The sequence below is a fragment of the Eutrema salsugineum genome, unplaced genomic scaffold (assembly GCF_000478725.1).
Source record: "Eutrema salsugineum unplaced genomic scaffold, Eutsalg1_0 scaffold_1, whole genome shotgun sequence".
Lineage (NCBI taxonomy): Eukaryota > Viridiplantae > Streptophyta > Magnoliopsida > Brassicales > Brassicaceae > Eutrema > Eutrema salsugineum.
In genome coordinates, this window is record NW_006256909.1 from 4,543,595 (window position 1) to 4,557,691 (window position 14,097).

At 37.4% G+C, this 14,097-nt stretch overlaps 5 protein-coding genes across 7 annotated transcripts in view; 3 read left to right on the forward strand and 2 right to left on the reverse strand.

Moving 5' to 3' along the window:
• Positions 1–1,821, reverse strand: part of LOC18028181 (protein arginine N-methyltransferase 1.1) — a 2,367-nt gene extending 546 nt beyond the window's left edge. Inside the window, exons 1-8 of the mRNA XM_024148841.1 lie at positions 1,496–1,821; positions 1,293–1,303; positions 990–1,145; positions 843–906; positions 598–740; positions 379–466; positions 157–272; positions 1–67 (exon numbers count right to left, since the gene is read on the reverse strand). The exon at positions 1–67 is cut by the window's left edge and continues 546 nt beyond it. Of these exons, the coding sequence (XP_024004609.1) occupies positions 1–67; positions 157–272; positions 379–466; positions 598–740; positions 843–906; positions 990–1,145; positions 1,293–1,303; positions 1,496–1,724 (874 nt within the window). The 5' untranslated portion in view covers positions 1,725–1,821. The remainder of the gene's footprint in view (positions 68–156; positions 273–378; positions 467–597; positions 741–842; positions 907–989; positions 1,146–1,292; positions 1,304–1,495) is intronic.
• Positions 1,822–2,002: 181 nt separating this feature from the next.
• Positions 2,003–5,572, reverse strand: LOC18028183 (xaa-Pro dipeptidase). Its single transcript, XM_006412772.2, has 16 exons — positions 5,406–5,572; positions 5,255–5,304; positions 5,099–5,159; positions 4,895–4,990; positions 4,658–4,807; positions 4,277–4,408; positions 3,963–4,090; positions 3,814–3,856; positions 3,653–3,736; positions 3,406–3,447; positions 3,187–3,257; positions 2,985–3,038; positions 2,754–2,859; positions 2,589–2,657; positions 2,364–2,507; positions 2,003–2,265 (listed from the first exon to the last, which is right to left on the reverse strand). The coding sequence occupies exons 1-16, from the start codon at positions 5,532–5,534 to the stop codon at positions 2,143–2,145; spliced, it is 1,482 nt and encodes a 493-aa protein (XP_006412835.1). The 5' UTR covers positions 5,535–5,572; the 3' UTR covers positions 2,003–2,142.
• A 122-nt stretch (positions 5,573–5,694) lies between these two features.
• LOC18028184 lies at positions 5,695–7,216 on the forward strand. Of its 3 annotated transcripts, none has more exons than XM_006412773.2 (3): positions 5,695–5,784; positions 6,405–6,601; positions 6,805–7,216. In XM_006412773.2, exons 2-3 carry the CDS (start codon positions 6,420–6,422, stop codon positions 6,989–6,991), a joined length of 369 nt encoding a protein of 122 aa, XP_006412836.1. In that variant the 5' UTR covers positions 5,695–5,784; positions 6,405–6,419; the 3' UTR covers positions 6,992–7,216. The 3 variants fall into 3 exon arrangements, with proteins under 3 accessions (XP_006412836.1, XP_024005234.1, XP_024005235.1); XM_024149466.1 differs by having other exon boundaries at positions 5,710–5,782; positions 6,402–6,601; XM_024149467.1 differs by lacking the exon at positions 5,695–5,784 and adding an exon at positions 5,861–5,881.
• Positions 7,217–7,499: 283 nt separating this feature from the next.
• LOC18028185 (phospholipase A2-gamma) lies at positions 7,500–8,886 on the forward strand. The gene is made up of 5 exons (XM_006412774.1): positions 7,500–7,577; positions 7,657–7,696; positions 7,783–7,902; positions 8,445–8,618; positions 8,738–8,886. Exons 1-5 carry the CDS (start codon positions 7,500–7,502, stop codon positions 8,884–8,886), a joined length of 561 nt encoding a protein of 186 aa, XP_006412837.1.
• Positions 8,887–9,677: 791 nt separating this feature from the next.
• LOC18028186 (probable LRR receptor-like serine/threonine-protein kinase At4g29180) lies at positions 9,678–13,604 on the forward strand. Its single transcript, XM_006412775.1, has 10 exons — positions 9,678–9,759; positions 10,166–11,215; positions 11,307–11,514; positions 11,603–11,674; positions 11,753–11,833; positions 11,929–12,077; positions 12,157–12,401; positions 12,501–12,690; positions 12,797–12,986; positions 13,268–13,604. The coding sequence occupies exons 1-10, from the start codon at positions 9,678–9,680 to the stop codon at positions 13,602–13,604; spliced, it is 2,604 nt and encodes an 867-aa protein (XP_006412838.1).
• The last annotated feature ends 493 nt before the right edge of the window (positions 13,605–14,097 follow it).

Here is a 14,097-nt window from a genome sequence, read left to right on the forward strand (position 1 = left end):
GTGCAACAAGTTTAAAGGGAGCTGTGAAGGAAGCATCACCGGAAGACATTTTTGAGATATCCATTGTCTGTTACAAAACCCCAAAATAAAATGAAATGAGCATTAGCCACTGGCAAAGAGTTACTACTCAAACATTTTCATATGTATATGCCTTACCTTGAGTAGCCTACTGTCGGTGACAATTTGGTTTTGGTCGACTGTGTCAACAAGTGGTTCCATCATAGCTTTTTTCTTGATGCATGACATGTCAAAACCATACACACTGTTCCAAACTGTAATAGAAAACACAAAAGCATTAGAAAATGCAAATCTCAATAGACAGCAAGATAAATGCTGGAAAAAAAAGAGAGAGACAAGATGTTAAATCGATGCACTAACATTCTATTTTGTCTTCTTTATACTCTGAATCCTCTATGGCTGTAAGAAACAGAGAGGCTTTGTCAGGTAGCACAATTCCACCATCAACCTAACCAAAGGAGCAAGAAGTTTATTACATAGTTATTCCAGGGAAACTCTCATAACAAAGACATGAATTTGCAACAATTAATCGTTGACAAATGCTTTTGGTAAGTAGAAAAGGTGGAGCTTGTAACTTACAAGCCATTTATCACGAGCGTATAAGACACTGTCCAACATATTTTCAAACAACAAAAAGTAACCCATCCATTCAGATATAATCACATCCACTTTAGGAGTAGGAAGCTCTATCTCCTCAATCTTCCCTTTCAAAACCGTTATGACTGCAACGACAAATCAAAAATCGTCAATTCGTAAAGCGGTTACAGAACATATGTTTTCCATTGCATAAATAAAAGAACAAAAAGAGATGATAGAAAAATTACCATCAGAAAATCCATTCGCTTTAACAATCTCCTTTGCCATGTCAGCCATTTGAGAACATTCAACCTATTAAGAAACATCCTCAGTCAAAATCATTCTGGAAGAGAGATTTTCACACAAAGAAAAGACTGAAAGAAATGAAGACATACAGCGTATACATGAGCTGCTCCTGCCTTGGCACAGAACAGAGACAAGATTCCTGTCCCAGCTCCAACATCAAGAACAATTTTGTCCTTGATAAGAAACTTGTTTTGGTAGATTACATTCTGATAAGTCTTTGTTCTCACTACATCCTTCAACATTTCCTGTAAGATAATTTCATCGAATTAGTCATCACATGAACACAAAAGAAAAACATTTAATTATACTGAACTTTTTAGTTTCCAGAACAGATACTGTCAGAAAAACATCTGGTAAAAAGATCGGAAAGAGTAAGGCTTTCCGATGCTTACTTCATGAATTCCTGCAAAATAGAAAAAGTGGAACCAGAGTCAACATTAAGCAGAGAGACAAATCAAAACAATCGGGAAAAAGCATTCAGATGTTCATAAGTCATAACCAATGAGCTTAAAGTATACTCCAATCTAATTAAACAAAAAAAGTGAACTTTAGAAGAAGAAAAACATCAACTTGAAGTAAAAACAAAGGGAATTACCAAAGTGGGAGTATGAATCGAAGTAGTAATCGGCGCTGGTGGTATCATCATTGACTCCGGCGCTCTCTCCGGCGTCGCACATGGATTCATCTTGGGCGGCTTCCTCGCCGGCAACACCAGACCCTTCTGCAACTTCGTCTTCATCAGCATCTGCAAACCGAATCTTCGTGTTCTGATTCTGTCCAAAGCTCATGAACTCTTCCTCGTTGTGGTTACTCTTCTTAGTCATCGTTGTTACACAAGAGGGAAGGGAAGAGAAAGCAAAAACGGAGCAAAGAGAGGAGAAGGGTTTTTGCGGAATAGAGACGACGTGCAAAGACTAGGGTTTTAGGCTTTTATTTAGATGAACTTGGAAAGTTTTTTTCTTTTCCTCTCTCCGGTTGACGAATTTTAAATTTAATTAAATCAATTTGAAGATATTTTCTGAACCGGTACGGTTATCGTCGACATGGATTAACATGGGACCGTACCAATAAGCGAAATGGAACCACCACATTGAAAACAAGATACAGATAAACTTACTATATTATTAGTAAAAGACAGCCAATTGTTCTTACTTCTTATTCTCCATCAAATAAAAAGATTTTTATTATTGAGTTTCAAAACCAGTTTTTTTTTAGTTTCCTAAAGCTAAAGAGTGATAATGATCACTTGGTCGAATTGTTTCCCGTAGTAACGAGTGGCCAAGGTGCTCCAGCCATCACAGCTTCGATCTCCCATGTCTCCCGTGGAACATTCGTCATGTTCTTGCAGCCATTCGCAGTAACGACCTATACACAGAATCACACAGACACAACAAGAGAATGATACATGATCATATAGGGAGAGTTTTAAACGTTAAAGAGTGAATATATATTTATATCGTTACCAAATCGCTTTCGATTCTGACACCTCCGAGATTCTTGAATCTCTCTATTGTTTCACGGTTGAAAAACTTGGAGGTTTTTGCGTTTTCCATGGCTGGTACCAGCAATGCCTTTATGAAATAGCACCCTGGCTCCACCGTTATTACCTGCATACAAACCAATTACGAAATTGAAAAGGACCAAAAGCCTGTTGCAGTGCGTACGGACTTGAAACTATTAGCTTTTACCATTCCTTCAAGAAGGTCTCTTGCAGTCCGTAATGACTTCAACCCTGGTTCTTTTGGTCTTTCCACTCCCTTCAAAATTGAAAAATTAAAGCAACGGCTAAGACTCGAGGACTGTATTTTGATGTTAATGAGGATACTATTGGGGGAGCAAGTGATTTGATTTACCGTCGGGTAACCACCGGTATCGTGTGTGTCAATGCCCATGAAGTGACCTAGTCCATGAGGCATGAAAACAGCACCCAAGCGTTCTACCATCATGTCTTCTACATCACTAGAAACAGAGACGAAAACGGTAACAGAGATATATAGCTTTAGAGAACAGTGAACAAAGTTGTGCATAACCAAATGTCTTATAGAGAGGGAGAGAGAGAGAGAGAGAGAGAGAGAGAGAGTTACCCAGTGAGGATGGACCCCTTCTTCAGTGACTCAAGGATGATTCTTTCGGCTAACCTGTACATTAAACTTGCTTCAGTTTGCTATGGTCTATTTTGAACTACATTACTGAGAGAACCCAAGCTTTAAGTTCATAGTCAATCCCAATTACTGCATCTACAATGCATACTTAAACAGAGCTATATAGCATCTCAGTTAATCTTACTTGTGCATATCCACCCAGTTTACTCCTGGCTTCATCGAGGAGATTACAGAATTATGTGCATCCAGAACAGCCTAGAAGACAGGAAAATCAGAGAACCTAAATATATATATATAAAGCTTCAAGAGGCTCGCCAAACTCTGGATTGTGTGGAAAATTTGACAAAAATAAAGCCAAAATCTCTACTATATCCACGTTGCACCAATCTTGTAAGGCACTTACATTGTAGATTAGACTCTGGTCGCTAGTAAATTTACCATTAACCTGCACAACATTCGACAATTATTAGGCACCACAACTTGCTCGATATTACTGGATTTAACGCCTTACGCTTTTCATGTTAACAACAGCGTTAAGAACAAGTCAATTCGGTGCAAATACCATTCAGTAACACTCTTAAGAATTTTTAAGTAACAGAACCTAAATATGGAAAAATATTCATAGGTTTGATGCTAGAAACAGAACTCACAGGGAATGAGCATGTTATGTCAGACGCATAAAAATGGTATTCACCACCCATATCAAGCAATGCCAGATCTCCATCTTCAAACGTCTGCAAGAAGTAATAAAACTTTTATACACAGGGAATAAGGAGAGAATTAGAAAAGATACGAAAGCTTGATCCTTTACCCTATCATTTGGAGCTGCAGCATGCCCATAATGAAGAACAGCACTGCAAACAGTTTAACCACATTTTGTTAATTCTTAAGAGAAAACACCAGATACCCCGAGATTGATTGAATTTTCCAGCAATAACAACATTTATCCACCGAACTTACCTGTTATCGCCTGTTGCACAAATGCATGTGTACGAGCAATGCCTACAGCGACCGTACATGTAGGTGTGATGCAAAAACATACTTTCCATCTGATACTCTCTCATGCCAGGTTTGACTCTCCTCATAACCTTGAAGTGGGTAAAAAAAAAACATGGTTTAAAGTTGGAAACAAGTTAGAACATTGCAAGAAGAGAAGAAAAAACCCAACAAAGAAGAACGTCGTTTCATCAATTTATTTCATTCATTGATCTAAGCATACCATAGGGAAAAGAAAAGAAAACAATTTATAAAAAATGTGATAAATCATCTCCCACCTCTACATGAGCTTCAGAACTTATATCATTTGCAAATTGAAGTAGTTGAAGCTCCAAACTTGACTTGATAACTCGACATTCCGCCAAAATAGGATGTAAAGTAGTCACATCAGTCTCAAACTTTTCTATCCCCTGAAATAAGACATGAAAATATTAAAATAATGTAGAATTGAATTTCTAAATATCGAGAAAAAGACTATGAACATCAGAATCCCAAAATGCTTGATCACAAGACATGCTATAAGATATTCATCTCAGAATCAAGACAAGAAAAAGGCAAGACTGAACCTCCAGAGCAGTGTTTCCAATAAATCAGAAGGTTCCAATAAATCAGAAGGTTTTTCCCAAAAAAGTGAAGAAGAAAGGATGAAATGCAGAAACCTCAAAGCTGGCAGGTTTTGAGAAGTTACTGCTGTCGGTGTTAAGGCCATGCAAAAGATACAACAGGGGCTTTCCAGATCCCTTGAACTGTTCATTGAAGACTTGAATAATCTCATCCACATAGAAAACCATGTCAACCATATATGTTTCCTGCAACAAAACACACAAAATGCCATTATTATGAATCAAAACTTTCGCAATGAACAAATTAAGACTAAAACGAATTCAAATAATTACCTTAAAGTGTGACAGTGGCTTTATCGCTCCTAACCATACAGCATAATCATCAGGCAGCCTCGGAATAAAAAGTATAGACTTCCCACTTCCAATGTCCTTCCAATATCAAAAGAGGATCATTGGTTAAACAACATGTAAACAAATAAATAAATTGGTGACTGGATCATATGTTCCAAGGAAATGAGAAATAGCTGCAAAACTCACTATAGCTCCGTAGAAATCGGGTTCTCTGACTCCAAACAAGTATGCAAAATAACTCTCCTGCCTGCATGTCAAAGCCAATTCAACTAATCGTTATCATCTTATGTTCCACCCAAAACATTAAACAAATTGGAAAAAGAAGAAACTCAAAATCGATACCTGAAGAGCTCGGTATGATCAGTGCAGTACCGATTTTTTTCGACGCCTCCCTATTTTCCAATAGAAAAAACAGGAACAGGAAGAAATCATGATCTAAAATGATGAAAGCTATTTAGAGGAGCGTTTGAAATTATGAATATAAGAGTAGTACCTCGAGTAAAACGAAACCATGGAGAGGACGATCAGAATTAGACAAGTGAAGGCGTAATGAATCAAGGAGCTTCCGCCGGTTTCCGGCGTGGAGCTCCATAGGAACCGGTGGAGGAGACAGAGAAGACATGACGATTTGAGATAGTTTTCTTCTTCGTTTTTTGGGATTTTTTTCAGTATAGTGGCAACAGATCTTGTGCTTAACTAATATCCTAAAACGCTGACGTTTCAAAAGATAGGAGAAAACGAAACGATGTCGGTTTAAAACAGATTCTCGGAACGTGGACTATGGCGTCGTTTTATTACAGAGGAAAAGGAGTGACAATCCCGAATCGGCTCATCTCTCTCGCTGATCAGTGCCGCATTTCAATTGTAAAAAGGTACGGCGAGCTTCCGGTCTCAACCGATCTTCTGGCACTTTTCTTGCTTCAGATTCTCAATTGGGTTTCTGTAAATCTTCTTAAATTGGAATTCTTGGTATCTAGAGTTTTGCTCTCATTTCCCTTGTGTATTGTTTGTTCTGTCTGTGGTTGACTTTTAGATCTACGCCTGTGATCTCGTCCTGCTCAGATAACAATTGTTCGTTTCTAGGAGTCACGGATTTCGAGTTTTGATCTTCTTGGTTGATTCACACTGAGCTCGTTCGATCTACTGTACTGGAATTGAGGATTATGGGTTTAAATTTTTAGTCTTTTAGCTCTGATTTGTGTGAATTTGTTGAAAAGTCTCCTGTTTTGGAAGGAGTAAATCTGATATAACAAGAAATTCACTGTTTTGGGATTTTCGGATTAGTTGATTCGAAAAATGTTTGCTGCATTAGGGAGATTTCAGGTCTTTAAGATTGTCAATTTTTGATTGATTTGGATTTTATGAAATCAAATTTACCTGCTTAAGAACTGGAGCCGTTTCTCCTTCTGGATTTTAGTTTCTTAGTTTCTTACTCTGAATTGGTAAAAGCTGAAGTGGCTTGATGTAACCTCCTTTTTTTTTGTAAATGAAGGATTTGAGTCTGAAGATGGCATCAAAGTTGGTACAAGTTCAATCAAAGGCATGTGAGGCTTCAAAGTTTGTGGCTAAGCATGGAACTTCCTACTACAGGCAGTTGCTCGAGAAGAACAAGCAATATATCCAGGAACCTGCCACTGTGGACAAGTGCCAAGAGCTGTCTAAGCAACTTCTCTACACCCGTCTTGCTAGGTCGTTACCTCTCTTCTCCATCTTATCTCTCAACATTTTCTCAGTTCTAGTTATACAACCATTTCTAGTGAGCGATTTATGTCAATAAACCATCTTTTCATTTTTTTTTTTACTTTGAGATGCAAAATAGCCATGAATGCTGTATAGGCTGTTTGTGGAAGTGAAAATGGCATACTTACACTCTCTTCCACTTATTATTACAGTATTCCTAAACGCTATGAAACCTTCTGGAAAGAAGTAGACTACGCAAAGAACTTATGGAAGAACAGATCCGATCTGAAGGTAGAAGATGCTGGAATCGCTGCACTGTTTGGTCTCGAATGCTTTGCGTGGTATTGTGCTGGTGAAATCGCCGGAAGAGGATTCACCTTCACCGGCTATTACCCTTGAAACAGAGGAACAATATCTTGAAGACTGTGTAATCCCCTCCGTTTGTAGTTCTTCTCATGATTCTCTCTGAATCAATTTTTTTTTTCCTTGCCAGTTTTTCCCTGAAACGGAAACAGAGGATTTGGAGCTGAGAAATTCCATTTTGCTAAACTCTTTGATAAGATTGCTCTCAATAAGAACAAAATTTCCCACTTTTAATGATAACAAAAAAGAAGTCGAACCAAATTTATATGTAACATGTGATATTTTACATGTAAAAAATCATTTGCCGTTGCGAATACTCTGATTGGTTTAATCGTGTTCGTTCGTTCCAAGTGGTAAACAGACATGACATCGATAATAAAAAAATTCTTTGGTACATAAGAGAGGAAGAGGACGAGAAAATAGGAGAACCAATGAGTAATCTTCCAAGTTCCATGGAGAACCAACTACACTTAGGAAGACAACACAAGCTAGAACCACCAAAAAAAAACTTCAACTGGAGAGAGAGAGACAGAGAGAGAGAAAGATGATTCACCGTGGTGCTTTGACGCGTGTCGTTTTCGGATTAGCCGTCTTCCTCCTCCTCGCCGTCGTTCACAGCCAGGTTACAAAAACATATTTACAGTTCTTTATTCATGCTTGTCCATTTTAGTAGCTTTCTGATGGGTTGAACAAAATGACAGGAGAAATGCAGCAAAACATGCATTGCACAGAATTGTAACAGTAAGATTGTTTCTTTTTTGCTTCTTCTGCATTCCTTTGATTTTGGAGAATCTCTTCTGAATTTATTTAAGCAAGCTCTGTTTCAGATATCGGCATTAGATATGGGAAGTATTGTGGGATAGGATACTTTGGATGTCGTGGAGAGCCACCTTGTGATGCTCTTGATGCTTGTTGCATGACCCATGACGATTGTGTTGATATTAAAGGTAATTCAGTTATTAATCCTTTTTTGCGGTATTTGAAATGATAATCTTATCAAACCCATTCTTGAGTGTAAATTGGATGTAATTTGGGTATTAATCATCCGGATAATCTCAATTTGGTTTAAACTAGTGAAAAGCTTCGCCCTTCTCTAAACATAGGGACATAGAGTAAAGTTAACGTATTTAACTGCTACTTATAACAGTATAAATCTGATTTCAATCCATTAGAGCTTGGATCTTAGAATATGTTGGTTTGTTTTGTGCTTTCTTGAAAAAAGATCACTAAGGAGAATTTTCAAAAGTATGATAGTTTCACAAAGCTCGGAAAACGTACAGTGACAACCTTAGAAACCTTATCGATGCTCTATTTTCCTGATTTTTTTGGTCATATGAGGATATATATGTGTGTTTGTTATATAATCATAGATCGTTCTTGCGGTTATCAATTGAAACGACTTACCGATAAGTGAATATATACGCATTACCATCTTCGTGTTTACATCATAGTTGTTAAGGAAAGCTTTTAAATCATTGTTTTTTCGCAGGTATGACTTACGTTAACTGCCATAAGCAATTCAAGCGTTGCGTAAACGAGCTAAGCAGATCAATAAACCAATCTAATGGCCAAACTGTTGGATTTTCCACACAATGCCCTTATTCGAAGGTGATACCAACCGTGTACAATGGAATGGATTATGGCATTTTCTTCAGTAAGATAGGTAATGACTGAGATCTGCTTTACTCATATCGAAACTGTGTTTATAATATTCAACTCTTTGCTACATTGTTTGTGACATTTCTTTATACACACTTGCTTGTCGTAATAATGTTTGCGCAGGTAATATTCTCAAACCATTGGTGCCAGGAAGCAGCCCCAAGGTGGAGGCGAATCTCGCTCAGAGTAAAGTGGATACAAAGGATGGCCTTGGAACGAAAATTGACCTTCAAACAAAAGAAGGCTCCAAAGTCTCTGCTTCTCTAAATTAACATGAGCCTTCTACGTATGTACTTCTTGATTATCTTCTAATATTAAGTGACTCATAAGTCATATAACTCTCTTTCAACTTTGTAGATTCGGTAACTTTTTTTTGTTATGAAACAATCATAGAAAAGATTTTGAGGTTTCTAAGTCAAACTAATTGACAATTAATCGATTGATTTCTGTACCTTTTTTGTAACACAATTGATCTCTGTATACTTAATGTATTATTTTAGTTCATTTCTTATTTTTATATATGATATTCCTCATCACAATCCAACTTCTCGATAATATTATGATGTTATTCACATCACCAAAAACTTCACTAAGCCAAAATATAGATCATAAATGAAATTTTCTCTCTTTTTTTTTTGTAATTTTCAAAACGTGACCCTAGTCAAAAACGTGCATGACACGATGGTGGTGACCCTAGTCAAAACCATTTTTTACTATATTGAGAACATTCACCATTTTTTATCTATAAATTATAGATGTATTAAGAATATAATTATTGGAACAACGAAACTTTGTTGGTGTACCAATAATGATGTATCAAAAGTTCAAACCAATTGTTTCATAAATATTCAAATATAGTAGTATTTGAATTGTTCCATCATTATGTCCGATTGTTCCTGTATTATCCTCATATACAAGCTAAGTCACCACCAAAATAAAAGAAGGAGTAGACTTTTGTACTTTCGGGGTTTCTGTTATCTTAATCGCACGTTGCCTCGGTTTTTAATTTTTTGGACAATGATAAACTGAAGAAGAACTTGAGAAAAAAACACAAGAGAAGAAGATGAGAGCTAATCGCTCTCTCTATCTTGGCATTTTTTGTGCCCTTGCCACCGCCACTTTAATTCACTGCCAAAGCCAAACAGGTCCCCTGTTTTCTCCTCTCTGTTTTTTTTTTTCTTTTTTTTTTTAATTTGAAATTGAGCAATATTAAGATTAAAGAACCTTGAGTTTGTGAAAAGGGAAAAAAAAAAACAGATCTTCAATCCTGTAGAGGAGTTTTAGTCAATACGTTGTACAATGTCTTGTCTTGCAAGTAATCATGCAACTCACTCTTCTCTGTGTTTTTTTTTATATCGAAATTGAGCGATGTTCCTGAAGATGCTTGAAAATTGTGTGATACATATATTTTTTCTTGTCAATATCTAGAAATGAGGTCAGGCAGATCTTTAAACCTGACTTGGAAAATTTTGGCTCAAAAACGTTCTCAAGCGTCATAAACAATTTTGCTTGTGTTCGAATTAGTCTCTCCTTATTATCCTTTTGATTCAGGTTACATCAGTATCGACTGTGGAACACCTCTCAATGAAGTCGATAGAGACATTGTTAGTGGTATCTATTACGCCTCCGACGATGCTTTCATAACCACAGGCGTAAATTTTAACGTCTCTGAAGAATACGGTTACCCGAAAAACCTGAACTTGCCCTACGTTCTTGGTGATGTAAGAGCTTTCCCTCAAGGAAACAGAAACTGTTACTCCTTAAAACCTTCAAAGGCAAAAGATAATCTTTATCTCATCAGGGCTTCTTTTATGCACGGAAACTACGATGGTAGTGGTGGAAACGAAAAAGCTTTGCCCGAATTCGACCTTTACCTAAACGTTAACTTCTGGTCGACAGTGAAATTCAAGAATGCTTCTGAGCAAGTCAACAAAGAGATCCTAACCTTTTCAGATTCAGAGAACATATACGTTTGCCTTGTGAACAAAGGTAAAGGAACTCCTTTTATTTCAGGCTTGGAGCTCAGGCCAGTGAACAGCTCAATCTACGGTACTGAATTTGGAAGAAATGTCTCGTTGGTACTCTTTAAAAGATGGGACACAGGATATTTGAACGGAACAGGACGGTACCAAAACGATGTATATGATCGTATTTGGTCTCCGTACACCCAAGTCTCTTGGATTTCAACCAAAACAGATGCGTATATCGATATATTTCAGAGCGGTTATAGGCCACCTGATGAAGTTATTAAGACAGCTGCTTCACCTGAAAACGATGATGATCCGATGGAGTTGTTGTGGACATCAGATGATCCAAATGCTCGGTTCTACGCTTATCTTTACTTTGCAGAACTCGAAACGATTGAGAAGAATGAGAGTAGAAAGATCAAGATTATGTGGAACGGTTCCCCTGTTTCTGAAACTCCTATCGTTCCTTCTTCAAAGTATTCGATGACGTTTTCAAATTCAAGAGCTTTCACTGGTAAAGATCATTTGATTTCTGTTGAGAAGACCGTAGATTCAACACTTGCACCAATTCTAAATGCTATCGAGATTTTTACCGTACAATCTCTGGATGAATTCTCCACAGCAATAGAAGACGGTGTGTTTCTTGATTAATCTATGTCTAGGTATTGTTAGATTTCTGATTTTTGATATCTACTGAGACTCACGTTTTCTTCTTGTTAATGCAGTTCAGGCGATAGAAAGCATAAAATCAACTTATAAAGTGAAAAAGGTTTGGAGTGGTGATCCTTGCTCTCCAAGACTATTCCCTTGGGAAGGTATTGGATGCAGCTACAACAATCGTAATCATCAAATCAAGTCCTTGAATCTTAGCTCAAGCGGATTACAAGGACCAATAGCCTTGGCATTCAGAGATATCTCCCTTCTTGAGTCATTGTAAGTATACAAATACAAGTCATACATACACAATTTTACACCACTTTATTCCCATTAACTATAGAGAGGTGTGCATTGTTTGCCCCAGGGATTTATCGAACAACGACCTACATGAAAACGTGCCTGAGTTTTTGGCTGATCTAAAACATTTGAAGTTCCTGTAAGTGACTAAAAATATACTTCGTTGTCTATTTTTAGTAATGAATTTGCCTCTTGACACGTTTACTTATGTTGCAAGGAATTTGAAAGGAAATAACTTCACTGGGTTTATCCCAAAATCTCTTTTGAAGAAAATAAAAGCTGGTGTACTTGTACTCAGGTAATATTTTCTAGCATTTTACAGGAAAAAAAAAACATTAAACGATCAAAGCACTCTCACTGAATCTTGTTGATTCTCTCTTGTGTTGTTACAAGTGCGGATGACCAAAACCTTTGTAACTCAAGTTCATGTCAAGACAAGAACAAGAACAACATGGTCGTGGCAATAGTAGTAGCAACATCAGTGATCTTTCTCCTTGTCGTCCTGGTTATCATATGGATCGTGCTAAGGCAAAGAAAAAGAGGTAAGACGTTTGGAACGTTTTCTTCACGGTTGAATCGTAAGTCGAGTTTTTGATGAGAAAAATAAGTCTGTAGTTTCAGGAGCCAATTCAGGACCAAGACCACTCCTGCCTTCAGGGAAGAGAAGATTCACAAATAGTGAAGTATCTAGCATTACAAACAACTTCAATAAAGTGATCGGTAAAGGAGGGTTTGGTATTGTGTACCTCGGTTCCCTCGAAGATGGGACTCAAATTGCTGTAAAGATGATCAAAGATTCTTCATTTGGAAAATCTAACGTACCATCATCGTCATCGTCATCATCATCCAAACAATTCCAAGTCGAGGTAATCTACAATGCAAAACAAAAAAAAATAGAAACCAAACTCAGATATTATAGACAATGTTGTTTAATGGTTGCTGAAAGTGTGAAAATGTTTTGCAAGGCGGAGCTTCTTTTGACAGTCCATCATAGGAACTTAGCCTCGTTTGTTGGATACTGCGATGATGATCGCAGTATGGCTCTCATCTACGAGTACATGGCCAATGGCAACTTGCAGGATTACCTTTCAAGTGAGAACGCAGAGGATCTTAGCTGGGAAAAGAGACTCCATATAGCTATAGACTCTGCACAAGGTTGGTCCCAGTTCTGTTCTGCATCCAAGATTTTCTAAAGCTAAACCGAGATATCAATCCCGGTTTACTCTGCTCCCATTCTGTATTTGTTTTTTCCCCTTGGCAGGGCTGGAGTATCTGCACCATGGATGCAGGCCACCAATAGTACACAGAGACGTTAAAACAGCAAACATTCTATTAAACGATAACTTGGAAGCCAAGATTGCTGATTTCGGCGTCTCTAAGGTCTTCCCTGAAGACGATCTCAGCCAGGTCGAGACTGCAGTCATGGGCACTCCCGGCTACATTGATCCCGAGTAAGTTCCTTAACACATCAAAGGTTTAAATTTAGCCAATACAGATCACCTAAAAAAAGTCAGAATTTGAAGAAGGAGAAAAAAACGTGGATTTTTTTTATATATTTTTAGTTTTGGAGTAATAACTAATTGGTTTTCTACCAAGTTATTAGTTAATAGGTTGGATCAATTTGGGATCCATTTCAATACAAATAGTTACCAATTTAAATAGAAAAATTAATAGAATTTGGGACTCATAAGATAAACTAAAACAAATCACACGTACGTATGCATGGTGACAGATACTACAGGACGTTTATGCTGAACGAGAAAAGCGACGTGTACAGTTTCGGGGTCGTCCTTCTTGAACTCATCACCGGCCAGCGAGCCATCGTGAAAACCGAAGCAGGAGACAAAATTAGCGTCGTCCACTACGTGGAGCCTTTCTTCGAAACTGGAGAACTTGATGGCGTTGTGGACCCGCTGCTTCGCGGCGACTTCTCATCGGACTCAGCCTGGAAATTTGTGGATGTCGCAATGTCTTGCGTCAGAGACAGAGGATACAACAGACCAACAATGAACCATGTCGTGTCTGAGCTGCAACAATGCTTAGCAGCCGAGCTGTCTCGTGAGTCGTGAGCCCGCCCATCATTAGAAGGAATTGGCCGTGATAGAGATTAATGTGAAGTAGACGAAGTAAAAAAATTTTAAAGAGGTTTGAACATTTATGCTTCTTTTTTTTCGTCGTGTATTCACATATATATATATATATATATATATATATATATATGATTGATTCTAATTTCTAAAAGGGTTGTTACTCGATTTTTTTTTTTTTTTAAGTGTAGATGAATTATTTTTGTGTAAATGAGTAATGTTTCTGCTTGATTGGGCGTCACAAGTTGGGCTTTCCAAACACATAATACAGCATAATGTTGATTTTGATCGACCCCTTTGTCGGTGTGTTTATATTAAAACTTCATCTAAAGACAATTCAAAAACATGGATGCAACGTGTGACCAACTAACTACTATAGATCATTTTTATCGGGAAAAAGAAATCATGTCCATTGATATCATATACAGAATACGTTTTGCTTATTACATATTTCAATTATTTTGTAACACTGTAA